General features: G+C 40.0%; 1 protein-coding gene and 1 long non-coding RNA gene across 2 annotated transcripts in view; one reads left to right on the top strand and one right to left on the bottom strand.

Moving 5' to 3' along the window:
- The window catches only part of Nxf3 (nuclear RNA export factor 3), a 61910-nt gene extending 55511 nt beyond the window's left edge, over nt 1–6399 (bottom strand). The window contains 1 exon segment of the mRNA XM_055608302.1: nt 6098–6399. Within this exon segment, the coding sequence (XP_055464277.1) occupies nt 6098–6399 (302 nt within the window).
- Nucleotides 6400–6434: 35 nt separating this feature from the next.
- Nucleotides 6435–19885, top strand: LOC129677629 (uncharacterized). The gene is made up of 4 exons (XR_008720231.1): nt 6435–6577; nt 7977–8094; nt 17206–17308; nt 19739–19885. It is a non-coding gene; the product is annotated as an uncharacterized LOC129677629 (long non-coding RNA).
- The last annotated feature ends 5969 nt before the right edge of the window (nt 19886–25854 follow it).

Here is a 25854-nt window from a genome sequence, read left to right as displayed (position 1 = left end):
TAACTAAAAAAAAAAATTAGTAGCCATACAGCATACAAAAGACAAATGGGCTGAGAAAGAAATTAGGGAAACAACACCCTTCACAATAGCCACAAAGGACATAAAGTACTTTGGTGTAACTCTAACCAAGCAAGTCAAAGGTTTGTATGAAAAAAAAAAAAACTTTCAGTCTCTGAAAAAAGAAATTCAAGAAGATATCAGAAGATGGAAAGATCCCCCATGTTCATGGCTTGGCAGGATTAACATAGTAAAAATGGCCATCTTACCAAAAGCAATCTACAGATTCAATTCAATTCCCACCAACTGACCAATGCAATTCTTTACACATCTTGAAAGAAAAAATCTCAACTTCATATGAAATAACAAGAAACCTAGAATTGCTAAAACAATCCTCTACAATAAAAGATCTTCTGGAGGTATCTCCATCCCTGATCTCAAGCTGTACTACAGAGCAATAGTTGTAAAATTCCATGATACTGGCATAGAAACAGAATGGTGGATCAATGGAATAGAATAGAAGACCCAGAAATAAACCCACACACTTATGGACACCTGATTTTTGACAAAGATGCCAAAATTATACAATGGAAAAAAAAGATAGCATCTTCAACAAATGGTGCTGTTCTAACTGGATATCTATATGTAGAAAAAAGCAAATAGATCCATACTTATCACCCTGCACAAAACTAAAGTCCAAGTGGATCAAAGACCTCAAAATCAAACCAGACACACTAAATCTATTACAAGGAAAAGTGCGGAAGAACATGTAACTCATTGGCATAGGAGACAACTTCCTGAACAGAACACCAACAGTACAGGCTCTAAGATCAACAATCAATAAATGGGACCTTATGAAAGTAAAAACCTTCTGTAACGCAAAGGATACTGTCATCAGAACAAAACGACAGCCTATAGATTGGGAAAGGATCTTCACCAACCTTGTATCTGACAGAGGGCTAATATCCAAAATATATTAAAAAACAAACAAACAAACAAACAAAAACTCAAGAAGTTAAACATCAACAAATCAATTAATTCAATTTAAAAACATGGGGAACAGAGCTAAATAGAGAATTCTCAATAGAGGAATATTGAATGGCAGAGAAACACATAAAGAAATGCTCAACATCCTTAGCTATCAGGGAAAAGCAAATCATAACGAACCTGAGATTTCACCTTCCACCCATCAGAATGGCTAAGATCAAAAACTTAAGTGACAACTCATGCTGAAGAGAATGTGGAGAAAGGGGAACCCTCCTCCAATGCTGGTGGGAATGTGAACTTGTACACCTACTTTGGAAATCAATCTGGTGCTTTCCCAGACAATTAGCCATAATGCTACCTTAAGATCCATCTATACCACTCCTGGGCATATATCCAAAAGATGCTCAAATATACAACAAGAACATTTACTCAACCATGTTTGTAACAACTTTATTTATAATAGCCAGAAGCTGGAAACAACCCAGATGTCCCTCTGCTGAGGAATAGATACAGATATTGTGGTACATTTACACAAAGAATATTACTGAGCAAATAAAAACAAGGAAATCTTGAAATTTGCAGGCAAATGCAGGGAACTAGAGAAATCATCCTGAGTGAGGTATACCAGAAATGGAAAGACACATATGGTATACACTCACTTATAAGTGGATATTAGACATATAACATAGGATAAACATACTAAAATCTGTATACTTAAAGAAGCTAATCAAGAAGGAGCACACTGGGTAAGATAATTAGTCTTAATTCAGAAAGGCAAATGGGATGGACATAGAAAGAGGGAGAAAAAAGGAAACAGGACAGGAGCCTACCACAGAGGGCCTCTGAAAGACACTACCCTACAGTGCAAGAAAGCAGATGCTGAGACTCATAGCCAAACTTTGGCCAGAGTGCAGGGAATCTTGAAAGAAGGGGGAGATGAAAGACCTAGAGGGGACAGAAGCTCCACAAGGAGAGCAACAGAACCAAATAATCTGGGCCCAGAAGTCTTTTCTCCAAACAAGGACTATGCATGGAGATAACCTAGCACTCCTGCACAGATGTAGGTCATGGCAGCTCAGTGTCCAAGAGGGTTCCCTAGGAATGGGAACAGGGACTGTCTCTGACATGAACTCAGTGGCCTGCTCTTTGATCACCTTCCCCTGAAAGGGGTGTAGCTTTACCAGGCCACAGAGGAAGACAATGTAGCCAGCCCTGATGAGACCTGATAGAGTAGGGTCAGATGGAAGGGGAAGAGGACTTACCTTATCAGTGGACTTTGAGAGGAGCATGGGAGGAGATGAGGGAAGGAGGGTGGAATTGGGAGGGGATGAGGGCAGGGTCTACAGCTAGCATACAAAGTAAATAAACTGTAATAAATGAATAAATAAAAAATTAATTAAAAAAAAACAGTGCTGTGACTAGTGAAAATGTAAATCTCTTTCATTTTGGGTCATACATATGCTAATTTGTCGACTTAATTATTCCACATTACATTCATAAATATAACATTGGTATGGCCTACAGTCAGTGAAGTTGTCAGAACACACAAAAAAAAAACTCTGGATAAAAGTGAATAAAATATTATCTCTGTCATATGCAAACAGAATCCATTTGTGAGTGTACCTAGACTTCCTTAACAATTTTTTAACTCAGTAAAGAATTAGGATTCCTACAGGAAGTGTCATATCAGGAATGAAAATGGAGCATCTCAACAGCCCTGGTACCTACCATTGGAAAGGCCTACTACCCAGTTGTACTAACATGAGTCCATAGCTCTATTTACAGGGACTTGTTTCCCAAAAATTAGTGTTTTCTGTAAATTGAAACATTACTATGAGCAAGGTGTAGATAAACTTGAGAGTTTCTCTCTTCCCATTTTTGGTCAAAACTGTAAATACTGTTTCACATGCATGTAAAAATGTGGTTTTGTTTCTTGTTAATGTATACTGGGGGGGGGGGATATTTTCAGACCTAACCCAGAAGGAGCAATGCTTAATAATAATTGGGAATTTAAATCCTGTTTACTTTTGTCAGTTCTGTGTAGAGCACGACTTCTCCAAGACTGGTTCTGGGGCCAGTGGTGTTTACATGCCCTGGGTACTTTTTAGGACTTTAAATTTGAAGCTCCACCCACAATACCTTAAAAAGCAAGTATATGGCTTCAACCCGGCCCTCTGCTTTATCAAGCCCTCCAGATGATTGGGATGGCCGAAGAAACTTGAAAACTACTGACTTGAATTACCTGCTATATACTATTGTTTATGGGATTAACAGAGCAACGTGTTGGATGATTCCAAAGTGTTAAGTTTGCTTAGTGGGGCTGGCGAGACAGCCTAGCCATTCAGAGCACTTCCAGGGCACCCAGATTTAATTCCCAGCACCCACATGATAGCTCACAGCCATCTGCAACTCCATTCCCAGGAAATCCAACACTTTCTTTTGGACACTGTGTGCACTGTATGGATGCACTGTACAGATATATGTGCAAGAAAAACACCTATACAACTTTAAATTTTTTAATGAAGAAAAAGTTCCGTTTTTGTTTTTTTGTTTTGTTTTGTTTTGTTTTTTAATGTTTGCTTAGGTTTTCTGATAGATGCCAGATTTCTGGGTATGAATTGTTTTAGAAAAACCAAAGAATTGGTACAGGTGCTTATCAAATACTTGAGCCAGCAAAAACCATGGTGCTGCACTGCTGTTCAAAACACAGTTTGAATACAGGTTTCACAGGAAAGGAGTAAGACTGATTCTCACAAATAGGTTCTGCCTTTCTATAGAATCCACCAGTCTGGGTCTTATGTGCTACTCATCTCCCCAAAAAGCAGCAGAATGGGGGAGAATGAGGGAGAATGAGCTTTTCTAGCTCCCACCATTTGCCTGCAAATTTCATGATTTCCTTGTTTTTGATTGCTGAGTAGTATTCCATTGTGTAAAAGTACCACAATTTCTGTATCCATTGCTCTGTTGATGGACATCTGGGTTGTTTCCAGCTTCTGACTATTACAAATAAAGCTGCTACAAACATGGTTGAGCAAATGTCCGTGTTGTTTACTTGAGCATCTTTTGGGTATATGCCTAGGAGTGGTATAGCTGGATCTTGAGGAAGCACTATTCCTGATTGTCCGAGAAAGCTCCAGATTGATTTCCAAAGTGGTGGTACAAGTTTACATTCCCACCATCAATGGAGGAGGGTTCTCCTTTCTTCGCACCCTCTCCAGCATGTGCTGTCACTTGAGTTTTTGATCTTACCCATTCTGATGAGTGTAAGATGAAATCTCAGGGTCGTTTTGATTTGCATCTCTCTGATGGCTAGGGGCATTAAGCATCTCTTTAAGTGTTTTTCTGCCAGTCCATATTCTTCTACAGGAAATTCTGTTTTTGCTCCGTACCCCATTTTTTAATTGGATTGCTTGATTTATTGCCTTTTAACTTCTTTTAGTTCTTTTTTTAATTTTTTAAATTTTAGTATTAGTTACATTTTATTAACTCTGTATCCCAGCTGTATCCTGCACCTTCATTCCCTCCCAATCTCACCCTCCCTCCCTCATCTCCTCCCTGCCCCTTTCCAAGTCCACTGATTGGAGAGGAACTTCTTCTCCTCTTTCATCTGACCCTGTTTGATCAGGTATCTTCAGGACTGGCTGCAAAGTCCTCCTCTGTGGCCTAGCAGAGGACTGCTCCTACCTTGGCGGGGGAGAGGGGCCAAAGAGCCTGCCATTGAGTTCCTGTCAGAAATAGTCCCTGTTCCCCTTACTATGGGAAAGCAATTGGTTACTGAGCTACTACGGGCTATATCCGAGCAGAGGTTCTAGGTTATATCAATACATAGTCCTTTGGTCCTTGGTGGAGTATCAGTCTCTGTTTAGCTCCGTATCCCATTTTTTAATTGGATTACTTGATTTGTTGCTGTGTAACTTCTTGAGTTTTTTTAATATATTCTGGATATTAGCCCTTTGTCAGATATAAGGTTGGTGAAGATCCTTTTACAATCTGTAGGCAGTAGTTTTGTTCTGACAACAGTGTCCTTTGCTTTACAGAAGCTTTTTAGTTTCATGAGGTCCCATTTATTGATTGTTGCTCTTAGAGCCTGTGCTGTTGGTGTTCTGTTCAGGAAGCTGTCTCCTGTGCCAATGAGTTCTAGGTTGTTCCCCCCTTTTTCTTCTAATAGATTTAGCATATCTGGTTTTATGCTGATAACCTAGGGTTAGATGGAAGGGGAGGAGGACCTCCCCTATCAGTGGACTTGGAAAAAAGCAGGGAGGAGATGAGGGAAGGAGGGGGGATTGGGAGGGAATGAAGGAGGGGGCTAAGGCTGGGATACAAAGTAAATAACCTGTGATTAATATAAAAAAATTAAAAGTATAAAAAAAGAAAAATTAATGTAAATCTAAAATAAAATGACAGAACACTAGCCAAAACAAACAAACAAACAAAACAGGGAAGAAACATGTGGGGTATGGGGTGTGGGGAAATGCCTAGAGGAGAAAGTTTTGCCCTTGTTTCCTTCTAAAAAGATGGTTAAAGACTCACAGAGTCATAGCTGACACTTTTCTCTGGGTAGTATCTCTAACTACTTGAGTTGTCAACACCTCTGTTTGCAGGATTGATGGCAACAGGCAGGATGTAGAGGGTGAAATTTATAAAGTCTAATTCATTTCTTACACCTGAGCCTCTAAAGCAATACTGAGAACACAGCAGGAGTGACAGTTACCAATCAGCCATCCCACCAGGAGCTGAATTTAAAACTGAGGACCACCTATCAGTAGACTTGGGAAGGGGCATGCATGAAGAGGGAGGAAGGGTGGGATCTGGAGGGGAGGAGGAAGGGGCTTATGGGGGGATACAATGAATAAAGTGTAATTAATAGTAAAAAAATAAAAATTAAAAAAAATAAAAATAAAAAATAAAACTGGGGACCAAGTAAAACCACCAATAGAGATGCAGTGCGCATTTGTGTGAGTGCCCTTGCAATTTTTTTTTTCTGGCATCTTGTCGTCCAATCACAGACCTTCTCTCCTAGCTCCCGCCCTTCCCCTGCCACAAATAGCGGAAAAACCATCAATCCAGCCCTCAACACAACGGAAACAGGGACAAGACCCCCCGCCACACACACCTGAGGACGTCATCAGTTGTCGCCTGCAGTTTGACCCCATTCTCCGTCCTCCTGTTCCTTCTCATTTTGGTTCTCCTATTTCGCGCCACTGCTAAATGCCCCTCCCACCTTTTTTTCCTCTGGACTTGAGCAGGGACAACGCTTCGTGATTTCCCTGCTAACTGTTTCCCCTTCGACACGCTGCCCTGCAGCCTCCGGCCTTTGGGAGCAGCTGTGGAGACAGTAGCCATACCAGCTTCATCCCAGAGGCCTCTGGGAAGACCGCAGCCGGCGAGAATCTCGCAGCATCCTTCCGGGGCCATAACGGACACAGTATCATCCCTCACCCATCCCCGGCCAGCTCTAAACTCCAGCTGGAGTTTGACGCCAGGAGTTGTTGAGCCCGCCAATTCACTCCTGAAGCCGAGCATCTTTTATGCTAAACACACAGAGAATGCCGGACCTTCCTGTTTTCTCATTTGTTCGAGGATGACTCACAAGGTTAACAATCATTCTGAAGTGAAAATTCATTTTCTTTTGTGAATAGTTTATCGTGACTCGTTTACGCTGCTGGACCAATCCTGGCCCTCAGTGTGCCTTATTCTGACGTGTTTGCCTTGAATTTGTCTCTTTCTGTTCTGATTTTTGTCAAACTCTCAGTACATGCCTGTCGTGCAGGGCCTTTATGAAAAGATAATTTCTGAGTTGGAATCTCTACTCACCCTTGTTCTGATTATGGCATCCTGTATGAAAAAAAAATACAATTCCTTGGCTTCCTCTTCCAAAGAATGGGCATATTAACAGTACCTACCGCTAGTGAACTAGTGAGAACAAAGTTAAGTAGTGTATTTTTAGCAAACATTACATTTTGTGGAATTGATAGTATTGTCTTCTAACCGAAAACACTATGGCCAATAAATAGTAAATTATAATAATGAATAACAGAAGAACTTTGGTACCAGACAATAAGGCCACAGGTTTGCCCCATTGTTACTTCATCCACTAACATAATTTCCCTAGCTGTCTCGTTGAAAGTGTACTCTCTAATGGTCATTAACTTTGCAGATCTACCAGTCTGGTCCGCTGTTGTGTTTTAGAAGCTCAAAGAGAAAACAAATTTCTGTTGTAATAGTAGTGGATCTACATCCGGGGCATCTACTGAAATATCGTTGTTGTTTTTTTCTTCCCCCAAAAAGTGATTAATTTGGCCAGGAGCATAAATTTAGAAGTATAAATGGAGATTATTTATTAAAAAAGGAAAAACACTCACAAGATTGAGGATGAGCTAGTGACCTGCTAGTAAAGAACCAAAAACACTGGATCATGAGGCTGTACAACCCTTTATGGAATATTTACATAGAACCCTCCTCTCTTATCGGTATGGAATGCTGGCTGACATTTTCATGCCTTCTCTGATTGTTAAATGAAGCTCAGAAGGGTTTTGGGGCTTTCTCTGTCAAAAAAAAAAAAAAGATTACATTTGTGTGCTAACCTTGAGGTAGTTTTCTCCAAGTATCTATTTTTCTGTCACACTGTGATTAGTCTAATGGTAAATCAAATGATGCAAAATATGTTATTAAACAGAATTAGGCTCCTTAGTATTGATTTTTGCCACAAAGTTTTGTGATGCACTTTTTTATGGTGTTGGGAAATGAGCTTGGGGCCCTGTGCTTGCTAGGAAGTGTTATACCACTGAGCCACGACTTCCCCCAACCCTTTTCATGGATAGGTTGAGACAGGATTTTATTGGTTGCTCAGGTTAAACTTGTGGTCCTATTATGTCAGTCTCCCAAGTTAGTAGGATCATAGCTGTGTGTCACAATGTCTGGTGATGGCCTGTTTTGTTTTTTTTTTTTTAACTTCTATGATTTTATTTCAGTTCAATTTATTTTTGCTTCAGGCTGGGTACTGCCCATGGCTTCTTAGTTCTGGGACTACAGAGTAGCATTACTACACCCAGGGATGCCCAGTTCTTAACAAGACACTGTCCACTGGATCTACTTGGGACTCCTAGAAATGTAAGTATGTCACTCCCTGCATTTTTTTTTGTGTGTGTGTGTGTGGACTAATATGTGCTCTGACAATGACATATAAAAGATGTCTAAATGTCCCAGGTCAGTATTTAACCCAGTGAGTTGATGGTCCAGGTCCTCATTTACTAGTGTATGGTTCTCGTTTTCAAAGTGAGCTGCCACTCACTTAGGTACTCTTTCTGGGCGCTTCTCAGCCTTAGGAGATTGTTCTGTCTTCTTGTCAGTGGGGTCTTAAAAACAGACCTCCTGTGCTTTTGAAATGACTCAGTCTTTTCCCATGACCACCCTCAACCTTCCCATGTGAAGATAGCTATAATGCTGTCCCTGCTCACAGTTTATTATTTGAACTGACTCATCTGACCTGGGATCACAGTGTTCATTTATTTCGTACATTTATCTCAGGGCTATGAGGGGATGGGGAGGAAGGAAGGGGTGGGGGGGACTTGGTGTCTTTGTGGAATACTTTCCAGAAGAGATCATGGCTTCAGTGTGATAAGATCACCCAATACTATAAGGGGGGAACATATCAAGTGAAGCAAATGGTCAGGGAATAAAATGCACAATGTCAATAGCAAATGAAACTTAGGTTTATTCTTTCATATACAAAGAAGATTTTAAAACAGATTTGCTCATGTGTAGCTCTGAATGTGTGTGCTTTCTGAGCATTGGCTATAAGAAGAAATGCTAGGAGACTGTCAGCTTATTGGGGCGCTCTGAGGTGAAGGGGGCTTTGATGTAAGAAATAAGTGAACACTGTGGTCCAAAATCAAATGAGACAAATTATAACAATGGTGACTAGGAATAACGATGGCATGTTTTTCCTCATTAGAGCTATCTGGAATCCCTATCACAATGACAGAGTCATGTCTGTGTGCTTAGGATACTCAATCCTGATATTATGAGCATGGACATCAATATAGCTTTCCTCACACAGGCAGGTTAAGGGTGGGAATGGGAGAAGGTTGACTCCTTTGAATGTTACATGTGGTTTATTTTAAGATTCCACTGACAAAAGACAGGGCAGTAATCTCCAGCTGAGAGGAAGGCAAGAAAGATAGCAATGTGAGCAGCAGACGACTTTTAAAGCAACAGCCACACAGTGGTAAATGAATACCAGAACCATCAACTCACTGGCTGACATACTTGTCTGGGAACACCTTGGAGTATTTTTAGAAGCAAAACTAGAACCCAGACCTTTGGAATCTGACCCATGTGCCATGCTCACGAATTACTGAAAGCTGTACCTGGGAGAAAGAGGCAGGTTTGCTTCTCACTTTCTTAGAAAAAGTATCTTGTTCAGAGAAGAAAGAGGAATTGATTCTATTACATGGTGATCCTGAAATCGGAACACCATTCTCTCTCTCTCTCTCTCTCTCTCTCTCTCTCTCTCTCTCTCTCTCTGTGTGTGTGTGTGTGTGTGTGTGTGTGTGTGTGTGTGTGTGTGTGTGTCACACACCCTTTTGAAAAGCAACCCCTTTATTGAAAGAGGTCTTGGGATGTTCACAAAATGGAGGGATCTGTACATGGTGAAGTTTTTCCAGAACAGATACCTAATGCTGAGCACATAGGCTTAGGTGCACAGAATAGAGGACATCAGTAGAAAGAGGAAAAGGGACGGTTTTAGGGGTGTTTTGGAGGAAAGATTCCATCCACTATTTCAAAAGCATTGAATTCAAGGCCAGCCTGGTCTACAGAGCCAGTTCCAGTGTGGGGCTCTGCTGGATAAGAATAAAGTCAGCCGTCTTGGATAGCCATTTATTTGAGCTAGGACTATGAGGATAGACTCCCTTTTGTCAGTGGGGTTCTAAAAGTCTCCCCTTGAAAGGACCAGCCTGAACCCCTCCCCCAAAAGTCCCAGAAAAGGGCTATAAAATTCCTTACCCAAGGAACAGCCTAAGGATAACCACAAAAATGAGAAGTTATCCTGACTCAGAGTGGGGCATCTGTGCTGGGCAGTCCACCGACCTAATATTCCTGAGGTCTATAGATAGCTCACTCGATGTTAGTTATGTTAGTTAGCCAATCATTTTGTAACAAGCTTGCCCTTGCTGAATGTCACCCAATCCTACTCAATGGTGTAACTGCTAAGCTGGAAATTCCAATAAAAACCCTTCTGTGCAGCTGCTCAGGGCTCTCCTCTCTGAACCACAGAGTTGGTGATGGTGGAGAGACTGAGCTTAAGCTCAAATAAAACTCTTTGTTTTTGCATTCATAGTCTGGCTCCTGGTGGTCCTTGGGGACCTTAAGATCTGAGCATAACACCCTGATTTGGGTTAGATCATAGCCCTCAGGCCAGATTACAGACCAGACCCTTTCCTGATAAGAAAACTGCTGTATGGAGCATCTGGGAATTCCTAGAAAAGCCCAACCCTGCTGAGGATAGTAGTCTTCAGCAGTCACCTTCAACTGTACTTAGAGATTTGCCCCTCATTCCTAGGATTATTAGATACTATGTTCTCCTTCTTGGGATAGAACCATGCTACTGCCTGGAAAATGAAGTGCTGTATCATTACATGTAAATCAAGTATCTCTAAGTCCCTGACCCAAGCAAAGCAAACACTTTCACCCTCAAAACCCCTTCTATCTGTCCAAAGGTTTATAAATCCCTGATTTCAAATAAATGTGCTGCTCGGAGTGCATCCTGGCTGGTGACCAGCCTAGTGATACCATGACCGCCTGAGACTTCCACTATGACCGTCTGAGATTTATCATTCATCTCCCACCAGTGGCATCTCACCAGGCCTGCCCTTCAGCCTGCTGGGCCTGGGTCTTGACAGGCTTGTGTCTCCATTACAAGTGGGCCAGACATGAGCCTTGGCCCGCACCTCTGCTGTGCTCAGCACAGCAATTTAACCAACAGCTGTAACACTTCATAGGCTTTGGAATGTCTGAGTTTCCATTGCCACTGGTGATCTCATTCTGAAAGAGCTACACTGTAACACTCTATGGAAAACCTTTTCCACACCCAGGCCAAGCACCTGGGCCTCCCTCTAAAGTGCCCTAGCTGCCCCTGAGAGAAACGGAACCAGCATTCCCTGTCCAGAAGTCCAGCTCCAGAACACTAGCCGAAATCCAGAACTCCATGGAAAGCAGAATAACATTCCAGGACAGCAAAGGCTACACAAAGAAACCCTGTCTCAAAAAAAAAATCTTTACAAATTCTGAGTACTATTTTTATATTGGTTTTATATCCTGTGTTTTATCTAAGCTAGGTGGAGACAGAATTTTCTAGTAGACTACTTAGCATCATTTTTTATACAGAATCATGTTATTAACAAAAAAGGACAATTTGGTTTTCTCCTTTCTTTTATTCTATTATGTGTTTCTCTTGGCTGTCAAGACTTTGAGTATTATATTGAATACCAGGGGATAATGGGCATCCTTGTCTCATTCCTGACTTTTACAGAAAATTATCTCATTTTTGCCTCCACTTAGCATAATGTCTATAAGTCTATTGTTTATAACCTCTATTATTTTAATATGTGACCCATCTACTCCTAACATCTTCCAAGTCCTTTGACACCTTTAAGTTAGTCAAATGCTTTTTGGCATCAATTGAGATGATTATGTGGTTTCTGTCCTTGGATTTGTTTATAAGATGTTTTATATTATTGATCTATGCATGTTCCCCCAACCATGCATCTCTGCGATCAAGCCCACTTAGTCATGATGTATGAGTTTCCAAATGAGTTCCAGAATTCAATTTAGAAGCATTTTATTACCTTTTTTTTTTTTCATTTGTCTTCTTCAGAGTTTTCTTGTGTCTTTACCTGATTTTAGTGTAAAGATGATACTGGCTTAGTAGATACTGGCTTAGGCTTGGTGGTTTTCCTTTGCTGTTGTTGCTTTGTTTTGCTCTACTTTTGTTTGTTTGTTTGGTGTGTGTGTGTGTGTGTGTGTGTGTGTGTGTGTGTGTGTGTGTGTGTAACAAATTCCAAAGAATTGAGAATAAATCTGGCTTGAAAGTTTGATAAAATGAAGGAGCAAAACCAACCTTTCCTGGACTTTTCTTTTCAGGGAGATTTTAGATTGCAGTATTGATAGTGTTACTTGAAATGAATTTAAATATCTTCCTTTCTTCTGGCTTTAGCTTTGGTTAGTCATATACATTTAGAAGTTCATCCATTTCTTCTAGCCTTCCCAGTATTTTGGAGTATGTATTTTCAAAGTATCTTTCATGTATAACTGTTAGTATTTAGGTAGCCTGCTTCTGGGTTGCCTAGCAACCTATGATGTCATCATATGTTGCTGGCCAGGTAGCCACACCTGGCAGATGTGGTTACACTGCTCCTTAAAAGGATCAACCTACTATGTTGGCTCTTGGCTCCTCCCCTCTCTTGCCCTCTCCCCATTCTGTGTCTGGACGCACCCCCCACCTCCGTCCTCTATCATGTCTCGCTATCTCCTTCTCTCTCTCTCTCTTCATCTCCAGCTAATAAACCTCTTTCATATAAAATCTGCTATGCGCATCATCATCATCATCATCATTTTTATTTGGTCCTAACAATAACAACAATAACGCCTTAGAGAAAGACATTAGAGTAAATTCTCATTCATAATAGCTTTGAAAAATAAAGTGTCTATGAATATACCTAACCAAAGTAGAGAAAGAGCTCTCAAAATAAAAGTAAAAAACATTGCAAAGGGGATTAGAGAAGACACTAGATAATGGAGAACTCCATGTTCCTAGGTTGGTAGAATATTGGGGAAATGGCTGTACTGCTATGCCCAGATCTTAACGTCCCCAAAGACCACCAGGAGCCAGACCACGTATGCTTTATTTCGGCTTAAGCTCTGTCTCTCCACTGGCACCAGTGCAGTGGATCAGAGAAGAGAGCCCCAAGAAACTGCACAATAGGGTTTTTATTGGGGTTTGAGGAAGGACAGGGAATTTCTAGTTTAACAGTTACATGATTGGTTAATATTCAGCAAGGGCAAGCTTGTTACTAAGTGATTGGCTAGCTAACATTACATTGAATGAGCTGTCTATAGACCTCAGAAATGTTAGGTATTTTCGGTGCCATGAAATGCTCTACTACAAGGTCGGTGGGCTGCTCAGCACAAGTGCCCCACCCTGAGAGAAGATACCTTCCTGTTCTTGTGGTTATCCTCAGGCTGTTCCTTGGGTAGGGAATCTTATGACCTTGTTTCTGCAATTGGTGACCTATGGCCTGCCTAGTTACTAGTGACCTTGGGGTGGGGTCACTAGTTCCTGGTGACTTGGGTGACCTTGTTTAGGCCTAGTTTCTAGTGACCTTTGGGGTTGTCAAGCCTGGTTCTCTCAGTACATAATTAATCTACAGATTCAATGCAATAACCATCAAAATCCCAATGTCATATTCCAAAATGTAGAAAAAATACAAAAAAATTATACAGAACTACCAAAGATCACAAATAACCAAAACAAATCTAAAAACTCAGCTATATATCACAATATTTGGCCTGAAATTATACGATAAAGCCTGAGCAGTAAAGATAGCCTGTTATTGGCATAAAAACAGCGTTAGACCAATGGAACAGAATAGAAATAAACCAACAAACCTACAGCTTCAGCAAAGACAGTGAAAACATGGGTTAGAAAAAACACTGGATATCCACTCACAGAAAAACAAAATCATTCCCATATCCTTTGACTTACACAGAATCCAGTTTGGAATGGAGTAAAGACATTACTTTAAAACCTGAACTGTTGAAGATTCTAGAGCACCAGTTCTCAATCTCAGGGTTGTGACCCTGTGGGCATGAACAACCCTTTCACAGGGGTCATATATCAGATACTTATATTATTATATATAACAGTAGAAAAATTACAGTTATGAAGTAGCAATGAAAATATTTTTGTGATTGGGAGTCCCCACAATAGGAGGAACTGTATTTAACCATATTTGTGACATTAAAAAAAAGGTTGAGAAAAACCTGCTGTTCTAGAAGAAAACATAGTGGCTAAGTGACAAGACACTAGGGTGGAGAAGAAATTTCTAAACAGAACTTTAGTAGCACAGAAACTCACTCTAAGGGTCATCATATGGAAATATATAAATAGAAATTTTTCTGGTAGGTGGTGGTGGGGCACATCTTTAATATCAGCACTCGGGAGGCAGAAGCAGGCTTCTGGGAGATCCCAGGTACTCAGGAGGCAGAAGGATCTCTATGAGTTCATTCTGTAGGCTAGCCTGGTCTACAGAGTGAGTTCCAGGACAACCAGGACTATAAGGAAAAAAGTCTCTGTACAGCAAAGGAAATTATCAGCACAGTAGACAGACTGTTCACAGAATGGAAAAATCTTTACCAGCTATAGTTCTTTTTTTTTTAACTTTTATTAATTACACTTTAATCACTTTGTATCCCTTCATAAACCCCTCCCTCCTCCCCTCCTAATCCTACCTTCCCTTTCCCTTCTTGACACATGCCCCTCCCCAAGTCCACTGATAGGGGAGGTCTCCCTCTCCTTCCTTCTGATCTTAGTCTATCAAATCTCATCAGGAGTGGCTGCATTGTCATCTTCTGTGGCCTGATAAAGCTGCTCCCCCTTCAGGGGGAGGTGATCAAAGGTACCAGCTATACTTGTGATGGCAGCTAATATCCAAAATTTAAAAAAAAAAAAAAACCTATGAAAATTAAATGCCAAGTAAATAAAACTGCCAATTGATAAATGGGCTATTGAGATGAACAGATACTTTCCAAAAGAAGAAATATGAATGTCTAGTAACTGTATTTAAAAAGAAACCACTCCATGGGAGAGAGCCAACCCATGATATTGTTGATGATGCTCTACTGTGTTTGCAGACTGGAGCCCAGCATAGCTGTCCTCTAAGAGGCTCCGCCCAACAACAGATCAAACAGAAAATGAGACTCAGAGCCAAATAATGGGTGGAGAGTAGGAAGCCTTATACAAGAGTGGGGGAGGGGGAGAGAAAGACCCAAAGTGGACAGGAACTCCATAAGAAGACAACAGAGCCAATTATCCTAGGCCCAAGGGGGGAGGGCTTGCAGAGACTGATGCACCAACCAAAGGCCATGCATGGACTAGACCTAGGCTCTCTACACTCTTATACCCAGTGGTCAGCTTAGCCTCCATGTGGGTCCTCTAGAAAGGGGATTGGGGGCTGTCTCTGACATGGTCTCTGTTGCATGCTTTTTGATCACTTCCCCATGTTAAAGCTTCCTGACAAGACACTGTGAAAGAGGAAGTAGGCAGTCCAGATGAGACTGGATGTGATAAAGTGGGTTTGGAGGAGGACTTTTCTGAGGGACAGGGTAAGGCGGATAAGGGGATTAGGGAGGGATGAAGGGGAGAGACCAGGAGGAGAGAAGGGAAGGTGCTAAGATTGAGATGTAAAGATAATAACTAAATTGAAAAAAAATATTCAACCTCCCTAGTCACCAGGAAAATGCAAATTAAAACTACTTTCAGCCAGGCATGGTGGTGGTGCATGCCTTTAATTCCAGCAGTCAGAAGGCAGAAACAGGTAGATCTCTATGAGGTTAATGTTACTGGGTTTACATAGTGATTTCCAAGCCAGCCAGAGTTACACAGTAAGTTCCTGTCTACATACATATGTACATGTAACTTTGAGCTCCCATCTTACCTTAGTCAGAATAGCTATTATCATGAAATCTGGCTGGGTGGTGGTGAAGCATACTTTTAATCCCAACACTCGGGAGGCAGAGGTGGGCAGATTTCTAAGTTCACATTCAGCCTGATCTACAAAGCAGGTTCCAGGAAAGTGTGGGCTACACAAAGAAACCCTGTCTGAAAAAGAAAGCAAGGAAGGACAGAAGGAAGGAAGGAAGGAAGGAAGGAAAAAAGGAAGGAAGGAAGGAAAGGAAGGAAGGAAGGAAGGAAGGAAGGAAGGAAGGAAGGAAGGAGAAATCTGAAAAAAGGAAAGAAGGAAGGAAGGGAGATAAAAGAAGGAAGGAAGAAAGAAAGAAATCTGACAATAAATGTTGGTGAGGATGTGGTGGGAGAGAGGAACCCTCTGCTTATTCAGTTTGGACATTCCTCAAAAAACTAGCTATCATATGATTGATCTATTCCACTCCTGTATATATACCAAAGGAACTTCATATACTAACACAGATATTTGAAAATTTATGTTTATTGCTGCTCTATTTATGATAGCAAGGCAATAGAAACAACCTATATGTCCATCAGCAGATGAACAGATAATAAAAGTGGTACACATACTCATTGGAATATTATTCAGCTGTAAAGAAAAGTGAAATCATGAAATTTGCAGGAAAATAAATGGAGTTGGAAAGTATCATATTAAGCAATATGACTCAAACTAAGAAAAATAAATCATGTTCCCTCTCATATGCAGACTAGTCTATAATATACTCCTGTATATATGTAAACAAGTACAAGTGTGGTTATAGCACAATATTTAGGAAAGAGACCCAAAAATGCGCAATATTAACTGACAAAGAATGACAGAATGTGGACAAAATGAAATGATGTAAAGCCATTTTTTTCTAGCTTCACTCCATCATAGTAAATTGTAATCATATAATTATTATTGATGGTGAAAGTATGGAAAACTAAGTGAAGCTGTATGGCTTCAGAATAGGCATTCTAACCACATAGAAGTTGACTGAGGTGTTGAAATTTGCCAGTCATAGGAATTAGTTATTGCAAATGTACCTGTTTTCTTTTCATTTTCTGAGAACTGGGAAATGCAAGGTGCATATGACAATGCTTACACTGATTCCACTTTTGAAAAAGTTTGTATGTAGGAGCCCATGATCATCTAAGCTCACCTACAGGGACAGACACCTTTGGGTCAAGAATTGTATATTTGACTGCAGCATGGTGGTGCCACTCCTTTAATACCAGCACTCAGGGCATCTGAGGCAAGCACATTGCTGTGAGTTTGAGGCCAGCCTGGTCTACAAGGTGAGTCCAGGACAGCCAAAGCTACACAGAGAAACCTTGTCTCAAAGAAAAAAGAAAGTGTATATTTATTTCAAATAATGAATGTGCTTTCATAGCTTTTGAAATTTGTATCCAGGAAAAAATGTATTTGTAAAACATAAAACAGGAAATGTTTGTCCAAACTGACAAAAGATTATGTACCTTCCATGTTTTCATAACAGAATGTATTCAGTTTCATGGAGAAAAATGAAAAATGAGGGAAATGGAAAAATAAAACGGACTCTGTGTTTGTGGACCAGTATATTTCTAATTATGCCAAACCAGGTGGGTATTTTTGTTGTTGTTTTGTTTTGTTTTGTTCTTACAGGGTCTTACTCTGTAGTCCAGATTGTCCTGGAACTCAATATGTAGCCCATACTAGCCTTAAACTTTCACATCATTGAGGCCTCAGCCTCATACATACGGCTATGACATGCTTTTAGCCACTTTACCCAGACTCCAGAAACTCAAAATTAGCCTTCAGTGGCAACTCAATCTGCAGTTCAGACAAGAACTAACTTCCAATCTCACGTATAGAGATGTCATAAAGTGTGCTTGTTTATAGCCCTGGAAAATGGCGGAGACAGAAGTGTAAAACCTCCCCAACCCAGGGGGTTTGGTCCCTTTAAATGCAGTATGTAACTTAAGTTCCTCTCTTCCCCTGCTGTGGCCCCTTGCTCAGATACAGATGCAGTCCTCACTGTGACCAGGAGATGGCACCCAAGCGGTACCAGGTTTTCATTTTAGCTGAAAGGGTGGGCATTTTGCTGAGAAACAAATGCTGTGTTGGGGCTTATTGTGCTGATTGTCTTTTTTTTAATTACATTTTTATTTTAATTACAGATTATTCAAGTTTTATCCCACCTTTATCCCCAGCTCTCTTTCCCTCCCAATTCCACCTTCCCTCCCTCATCTCCTCCCATTCCCCTCCCCGACTCCACTGATAGGTAAAGTCCTCCTCCCCTTCCATCTGACCCTAGCTTATCAGGTCTCATCAGGACTGTGCTGATAGTCTTTTTTTGAAATGTGATCATGTGTATTTTTAAAACTCTTCCGTTTACTAAAGGCCTCAAATGTACCTGGCATTCTCTGATCCGTCTTTTCAGTGTTCTGTGTAAATTAAGATGTACACACTCTGAAGAGTAGAGTGTTCATTTTCCATCACCACGCACTTGGACAGGATTTTCTAGAACTTCCCCAACCCTGTCCTGTGACATCACCTCTTCAGGAGGCTATGCAACAGCTATCCAGGCCCCACTCTGGAGCTCTGTTCTGTCACTCAGGTTCATTGGGCTGTGGTATGCCTGCTTGTGACTAGCTGCTGCGAAGTCTCATAAGGGCTACCTGGTGTTCCCTGGTGTGTTTTGACAATACTCTTCCACTCCTGTATTTTTTTTTTTTAGACAAAACTAGAATCATTTTGTATAAGTTTGTTTTAAAGGTGGAGATTTACTCTCCCCCTCTTTCTGTAAGCTTCTTTCTAAGACCTTTGGTCAGAGGTTAGGAACTCGCGCAATCTTGTGATAAAATTCTGACCTGCATCTTGAATGCCACCGAGCAGGAAGGTAGAAAAGAGTAGCTGTTACCAACCAATCTTCAGAGTTTTGAGGAAGCCTAAGTAGAAGAGGGGACAGTTCTGCTATACAGGGATACTATGGACCACCAGGCCTATCATCATGAAGGCAAAGTTTTATGTGAAAAGAGGTATTTTTAAGATTTGAAGTTTCTGGATAAATACTGCTGATTTTCCTACCTCCTCCCTGATTTCCTTCTCTCCTCAATTCCACATCCCTTCCCCTTGGCTCCTTCCCCCATCTCTCCCCTTTCTCTCTTCTCACTCCCCTCCTCCTGCTCCTTCCCTCTTCCTCCTCCTGTCCACTTTTCTCCTCTTCACTCCCCTCTCTCCTGGCAGTCTTCCTGTGCAGCATACATAAGTCTGGAATTCATTATGTAGCACAGGCTTCATGGAGTACCTCTCTCTCAATGCTTCCTAAATACTGGCACTTACATGTATACAATATATACTGTCTAGAAGAATATATTTCTATGACATTTTAAACTTATTTTCAAAACAATCTCACTTTTGTGTTAGCTGAGTATTTCACTGTACGGATGTCCCAAAATTTATTCATTAGTATACTAGTGATAAAAATTCAGTTCCTTTACTGGTTTTGAATAACAAAAACTGTATATGTAATACCTTGCTGTTGTCTCATACATATATTCAAACATATGTACATTTCTGTTAGTGCAAAACACCCTTACCCATTTTTACAACACTTGTTTCATCCTACATTTGAAATGATTGATAATCTGTTAGTGAAATATTCTTGTACCCTTACTTTCCTGATAACTTGTTTTCGCTGTCTCCAAAAGTTCCTACCTTTAGACATGACACAGCAAATTTTAACACCACCATTGTATTCTGATTTTCCCTGCCATGGGCCTTACATGAGTGGCATTTTCATGGTGTGTACATGGCCAAATGGAACAAGTTCATGTGACTGTATGCGAAATGAGAGGTGTGTGCCCTAACTGAGCCCAGCAATCTGGCTTAAAGAATTCTAATATTCTTTCTAAATTCGAATCTTCTAAATTCTAATCTTGTGCCCCTGTCTGGTGTAGGTGTATCTGTGTATGAGAGAACATGTGGTGGTTTGGTGGGGGAGGGGGCATTAAAAGCCACATTTCCCTCTGTTCCTTCTCTCCTTTCAGGTTTTTTGTGTTCTGTTGAATTCACTTCCCAGTGTGCGGCTAGAAAAGGAGGAAGAGAATGCTGACAATTGCAGTCCTTATGACCACAGCTTTACTAGCACCCTTCACATTGCCCTGAAAGTGAATTTGTGCAAGCAAAACTGGTGGCGCAAGGTGTGCACCTCTTTACCCTAGGGCAGGCACTGTAGTATTGATGCTTAAAAAGGTACTGCCATTTGGACTCCTTGAAGACAAAGAGGGATGGTTCTACATTCTGTTCAAATCCACTTTCTGCCACTGCTGCATTTGGAAGCAGTGAAGTGTAAACTGGCCTTTATTTATCTACAAACAAGGTACCTAAACTTAGCACCTGTGGTAGGGAGTGAAACCATGACCATTCTTTAAAATTACACAGATATGCAGTCAATGGGAGTTTGGTTTACCTACCATTTCTGACATATTGATTGTCAAACATTCATTTTTATATAAAATGTTCATCAACAATTTTATATGAGAATTACTTGATATGGTGGGATTCCAGGCCATATTATGTTATTTAACACCCTTCCTGTAATGTAAATTTCAGAAAATAAAATCTAATAAAATAAAATAAATAAATAAATAATAAAAATCATTTTAAAGATACAATGGGATGACTTGTAGTACTATAGAGAGCAGTGCAATTCAGTTTTAAATGTTTCTATCATTCTTCAATGTCCCATCCTGCCTCTGTTCAGTTAAATCCCAATTCCTTCTCTCAACTCAGGAATCCCAAATATTTTTAGTGTCTTTAGAGTTGCCATTTCAGCCTTTGCATATGAGTAGAATCACATAACATTTAGTCTTCCTTTGTAGTTTATTTTTATTGAGATAAGTCTCAATTAACCCATGCTCGTGTTGAATAGTCTAGTTGTAGATGACCTTGAATACCTGATCCTCCTGCCTTCCCCTAGTGAGTACTGGGATTGCAGGTAAATACCAGTACACCCAGATTATTAGGTGTTCAAAATCAAACCCAGGGCTTGGGCAAACAGTCTATCAAGTGAGATACTTCCTAGCTCACAGCATTTAATCTTTTGCATCTGGTTTCCTTCACTTCAACTGCTCATTCCTGTTTAAGCATATCAATACTTAATTCATTAATTGTGAAAAGTATACTATTATGTCTTTTTAGCCATGCATCCAATGGTAAACACATGGGCTGTTTCCAGCATTCTGAATGATGGTGCTACAGATATCTGTGTACAAATTTTATGTGGGTTCATCTTTTTGTTTACTTTGGGTATTGTCCCAGTTGGTTTTTATTGTCAACTTATGTAACCTGGGAAGAGAAAGCCCCAAATGAAGAATTTCCCAGATCAGTTTTGGCCTGTGGCCATGTCTTTGAGAGGTTGTTTTGACTGATGATTAATATGACTAAGCCCACTGTGGGTGGCACCGTTGCTAGGAAGGTGGACATGGATTGTTAGGAAAGCTAGCACATGAGCCAGGTAGCAAGTGAGTAAGCAGTTGTCCTTCTTGATTTCTGTTCCAGATCCCCACTTTGACTTCCTTCCCTGACTTCTCTTGCTGATGGATCACTACCTTTCCAGGAACCATAAGCCGAAATAAAGCCTTCCTTCTCCTAAGTTTTGTTGGCCAAAATGTTTTATCATAGCAACAGAAATCAAGGTAGGACAGAGTACATAGTATAATTTCTGGGATATGTGGAAACTCCCTGTTTACCTGTTGGAAGAAATGCAAGACTATGGTCATGACTACCAATAGTGCTCCTCTTCTTCCTTCACCTTCTCCTCCCTCTTCACCTCCTCCTCCTCCACCTCCTTTTCCTCCTCCTCTCCTTTATTTTTCTCTTCCTTCTTGAGTCATCATCATACTGTGCAAACCACGCTGGCGTCAAATTCACTATGTAGCCCACCAGAATGGCCCCAAACTCATGACAATTGCCAACCTTTGCCTTGGAATCCCAGAATGCTGGGATTACAGGTGTGTATTCCAATGCCTAGTATCCCTGAGTAGCATGGGCTTTGTCTGTTGTTTTCCTCCTAATTAGACCTGGGTCATAGACTTTGAGAGGCAATATCTGAAGTGTGATGTATTATTTTCATTACCCCAAATTGGGGAGTACATGATATCACTTATAACATTAACTTCATGATATGATTAAGATAGTGTATTAGGTACTTTTCTGTTGTTGTGGCTCTCAGCCTCCTACCCATGACAATATTCCTCCCTGCTACCATGCTTCCCTGCCATGGTGATAGACTATTATCCATAGTCTGTAAACCATAATAGAATATAAATCTTTCCTTATAAGTTGTCTTGATCATGGCATTTTTTAACAGCAATAAAAGAATCACTAACATCAGTCTAACAGTGTAAAATGAAACCTCAACCCTACTACAACTTAGTCCCTCTTAAACATTCAGACACCTCTACCAAACAATTTTTTACCAAAAAAACAGCCAACAAAATTTGTTAGATGTGTAAGTTTAAGCACAAAAATCTTAAGCAACATGAAAACCCAAGACACCATGTCTCCTCCACAAGTTATCAATTTCAGAGTAACAACATATTATGATAGGAGCTTAGATGAAATGCAAGACAAATATCTTCCAAGAATGAACATAAATATCTAACAGTTCAGAGAGAATCTGAAGAAATTCCTGAATGAATTCCAAGAGAACACAAATGGCTGAATGAAGCAATTAAGCCAACTCAAATTAAGAACACAAAGTTCAAGAAGGAAATAGAAGTACTTAAGAAAAGGAAAACTGAAATGATACTGGAAATTAAAAAGTTCAGTAAGTCAAATAAAAAGCTTCGAAAAAGCTTCCTTGATAGAATGGATTATGTAGAAGAGATAACATCATCAGGACTGAAGCTATACTTCAGACAGGGAACTAATATCTAGAATTTATAAAGAACTGCACAAATTAAATATCAAGAGGATAAAACTACCAATAGCAAATGGGCAAATGAACTGAATAAACAATTTTCAAGAAAAATGAAAGAACACAAGTGGCCAATAACTATTTTTACTACGTTGCATATCGTAAATCAGGGAAATGCAATTTAAAACCTCTTTAACATACTACAAATCCCAGTCAGAAAACAAATTTGACAACAAATGTTGGGGCAGATGTGAGAGAAATGAACCTTTCCTCACTGTTGGTGGGGTGCAAATTAATACAATGGACTTTATTTTGGAGATTTCTTTAAAACTTTAAAAGTAAATCTACCATATGGCCCAATTACTTTACTCTTGGGCATATGCCCAAAGAACTCCATATCCTACCATAGAGATATTTGCACCCCAATATTCATTGCTCCTTTATTCACTATAACAATTAATTAGAATTAAGCTAGTTGGAGCTGGAGAGATGGCTCAGAGGTTAAGAGCACTGGCTGTTCTTCCAAAGGTCAAGAGTTCAATTCCCAGCAACCACTGGGGGCTCATAACCATCTCTAATGAGATCCAGTGCCCTCTTATGGCTTTCTGGCTCACACACAGGCAGAATACTGTATAAATAATGAATAAATCTTTTAAAAATAAGTCAAATAAAAAGCTAAGACAAAGGCTTCACTGATAGAAGGAACAGATATGAAGGACAGAGCATTACATTAAAGCCAAGTTAGGGGAATTGGATCATTCAGTCAAGAAAACAAATCATGTTTTAGGAAGCATTTAAACAGAACATGTGAGGTCATTGGGAAATGGTGAAAAGACAAAATCTATGAGATATGGCCAAGGGACATATTATTATAAATTATGGCCATAAACAAAGAATTCATGCTCAAGGCATTGGACATTTTCTCAAAGTAACCATAGAAGAAAATCTCCCAAGTTTAGAGAAGAAATGCCTACCCAAGCATAGGAAGGATGAAAATACTAAGTATACAGGACCAGAAAAAGAAATTCCCCTTATCATATTATATTCAAAACACTAAATATACAGAACAAAGAAAGGGAATTAAAATTTTCAATAGAGAAGGAATAAGTTACAGATAAGGGCAGGTCCATCATAGTAACAACTAAATGGATGGAACTGGAAAATATCATATTGAAAAAGAGACATATAGGTTTTCTCTCATACATAGGGGTAACTGCTAATATTCATATATGTTCATTTGTGGGAAAGTGAATGTGCATAACAAAATGCTCATGAAAAGGAGGCCTTAAGGGGGTAGATAATAAAGCAAGTGTGAAGTGAAAATGAATGAGGGAACAGAGGGAGGAGGAGTTAAACAAGAGGAGAGTGAGATTAGGGAAAAGAGTTGTGCAGAATGATCAAACAAAACTAAGGATTTACAAAAAAAGCCAAAAAGAAGCCTGGTAATGAGTAAGATAATCCAGTTAAAAAACAAACAAACAGAAAAAGCATTCAGGGCCAGTAGTTTCTGCCAACCCTGACTACATGAGTTCAGTCCTTAAGACTGCATGGTGGAAGGAGAGATCCAATTCCTGCAAGTTGTGCTTTTACCTCCGCATGCACAACATGGCATATTTCTTTTACAAAATATCTAAACAGATGTACTCTACATGGATTGATAAAGCTCTTTCCAGAAACCATATATTATTAAATGAACATCCCAGTACCACCAGGAATGGGCTAGCTTTCTCCACATGGTTGGTCAGGGAGGTGCTCTGAAGCCCTCAAAACAATATAAGCATTTGCACAAAGGTTAGCACCCCAACAGAACTAGATGATGAGACCATATTGTTTGAGACACCAAGTGGCTTTGTTGGTCTCCTCCACAGTTTGTATTCCACACTTGGTGCTCCAAATTTGCTCAAACATCCTAGATCATAGGTGATAGTTCAGAAGCCACCATTATTGCTTTGTTTGTTTGTTTGTTTGTTTTGGTTTTTTGAGACAGGGTTTCTCTGTGTAGCCTTGGCTTTCCTGGACACGCTTTGTAGAGCAGGCTGGCCTGGAACTCAGAGAGATCTGCTGCTCTCGATGCCTCCTGGAGTGCTGGGATTACAGGCACGAGCCACAGCACCTGTCCCATTATTGCTTTTTAATTTTGCTAAATAGACTGGATGTGCCGGTTGAATTGTAATTGTAATAATGTGTATACTCATAGGTCAGTTCTACTACCAGCTTTGGTCGGAGAAGTTCCTTTTTGCAGTGCTAATGGGAGAGATCCATAAGTCAACGTGCTGAGACTATTGGATGTTCAGCTATAAACATGAGTTTTATATCACTATTTTCAAGACTCATGGACTATTATAGGAAGAACCTGATTGGAAAGATGTAAGGGTCAGGAGAAATGAGAATGCTGGTTTCCAAATAGCTTTGGTCGTTCTTTCCCTCAAGTTCTACCATCTTTATAACATGTAGCTTTTTCTTTGGTTAGCTCAATTCCTTACAAACAGCTTTCCTCAACAATCATTTCATTGTTCTGGCAGCTCTAACACTCTGGAGTCTCCACTGCAACTTCATCATAAGAGCTTCATATAGTGGCCTCTCAGGACCTTTCAGAAAGTTACAACCCTAGCACACCTTGACTCTTCTCAGAAGCACTCTGAAATCATCATTCAAGAAGACCCCCACCACCACAGTCTTGTACTTGAACCATAGATACCTGTTTCTGTTTTGGTTTTGTGCTGGTCCTGGAGAAATACAACCCTATGTAAACCTTATGCAATTGCTTTCAAGCAGGGAAATCCCTTAGCATCATCCTAAATTAGACTTTTTGTTTGTTTGTTTGCAAATGAATTTACATGTTCACAAGATGGCACCTAGGATGGTTGGAGTCTTTCCATTAGGACAGCAAAATTCCTTGGGGAGTAGATAAAGGGGTTTATTTAGATTACAATTTATGTTTCTGATAGAAGCCACAAAATAGCTACACTTTGAAAATAAAATTTTAAGTGTGAGTTGTAAGATACAGAATGCCATATATTGTATATATCCAGGATAGGCCTATCCATAAATTTAAAAATTATATTAGTGCTTGCCAAAGACTGTGTATTTAATCAGGAGTCACTTCTAAAAGACTTTGAGGAAGGATGATAGAAATGCTATTTAATTATATAGCAGTTATTTTACAGTTTTGTATATATGCTACAAATACCACTGAATGTGTCCACTTAGAAATAATAAAGTTTTATATGAGACTACTTTTCA

This window comes from Psammomys obesus, unplaced genomic scaffold (genome assembly GCF_907164565.1).
Source record: "Psammomys obesus unplaced genomic scaffold, mPsaObe1.curated_primary_1811, whole genome shotgun sequence".
Classification (NCBI taxonomy): Eukaryota; Metazoa; Chordata; class Mammalia; order Rodentia; family Muridae; genus Psammomys; species Psammomys obesus.
Note: the sequence above shows the minus strand (reverse complement) of the source record. Positions and strands in the feature narration are given on the sequence as shown.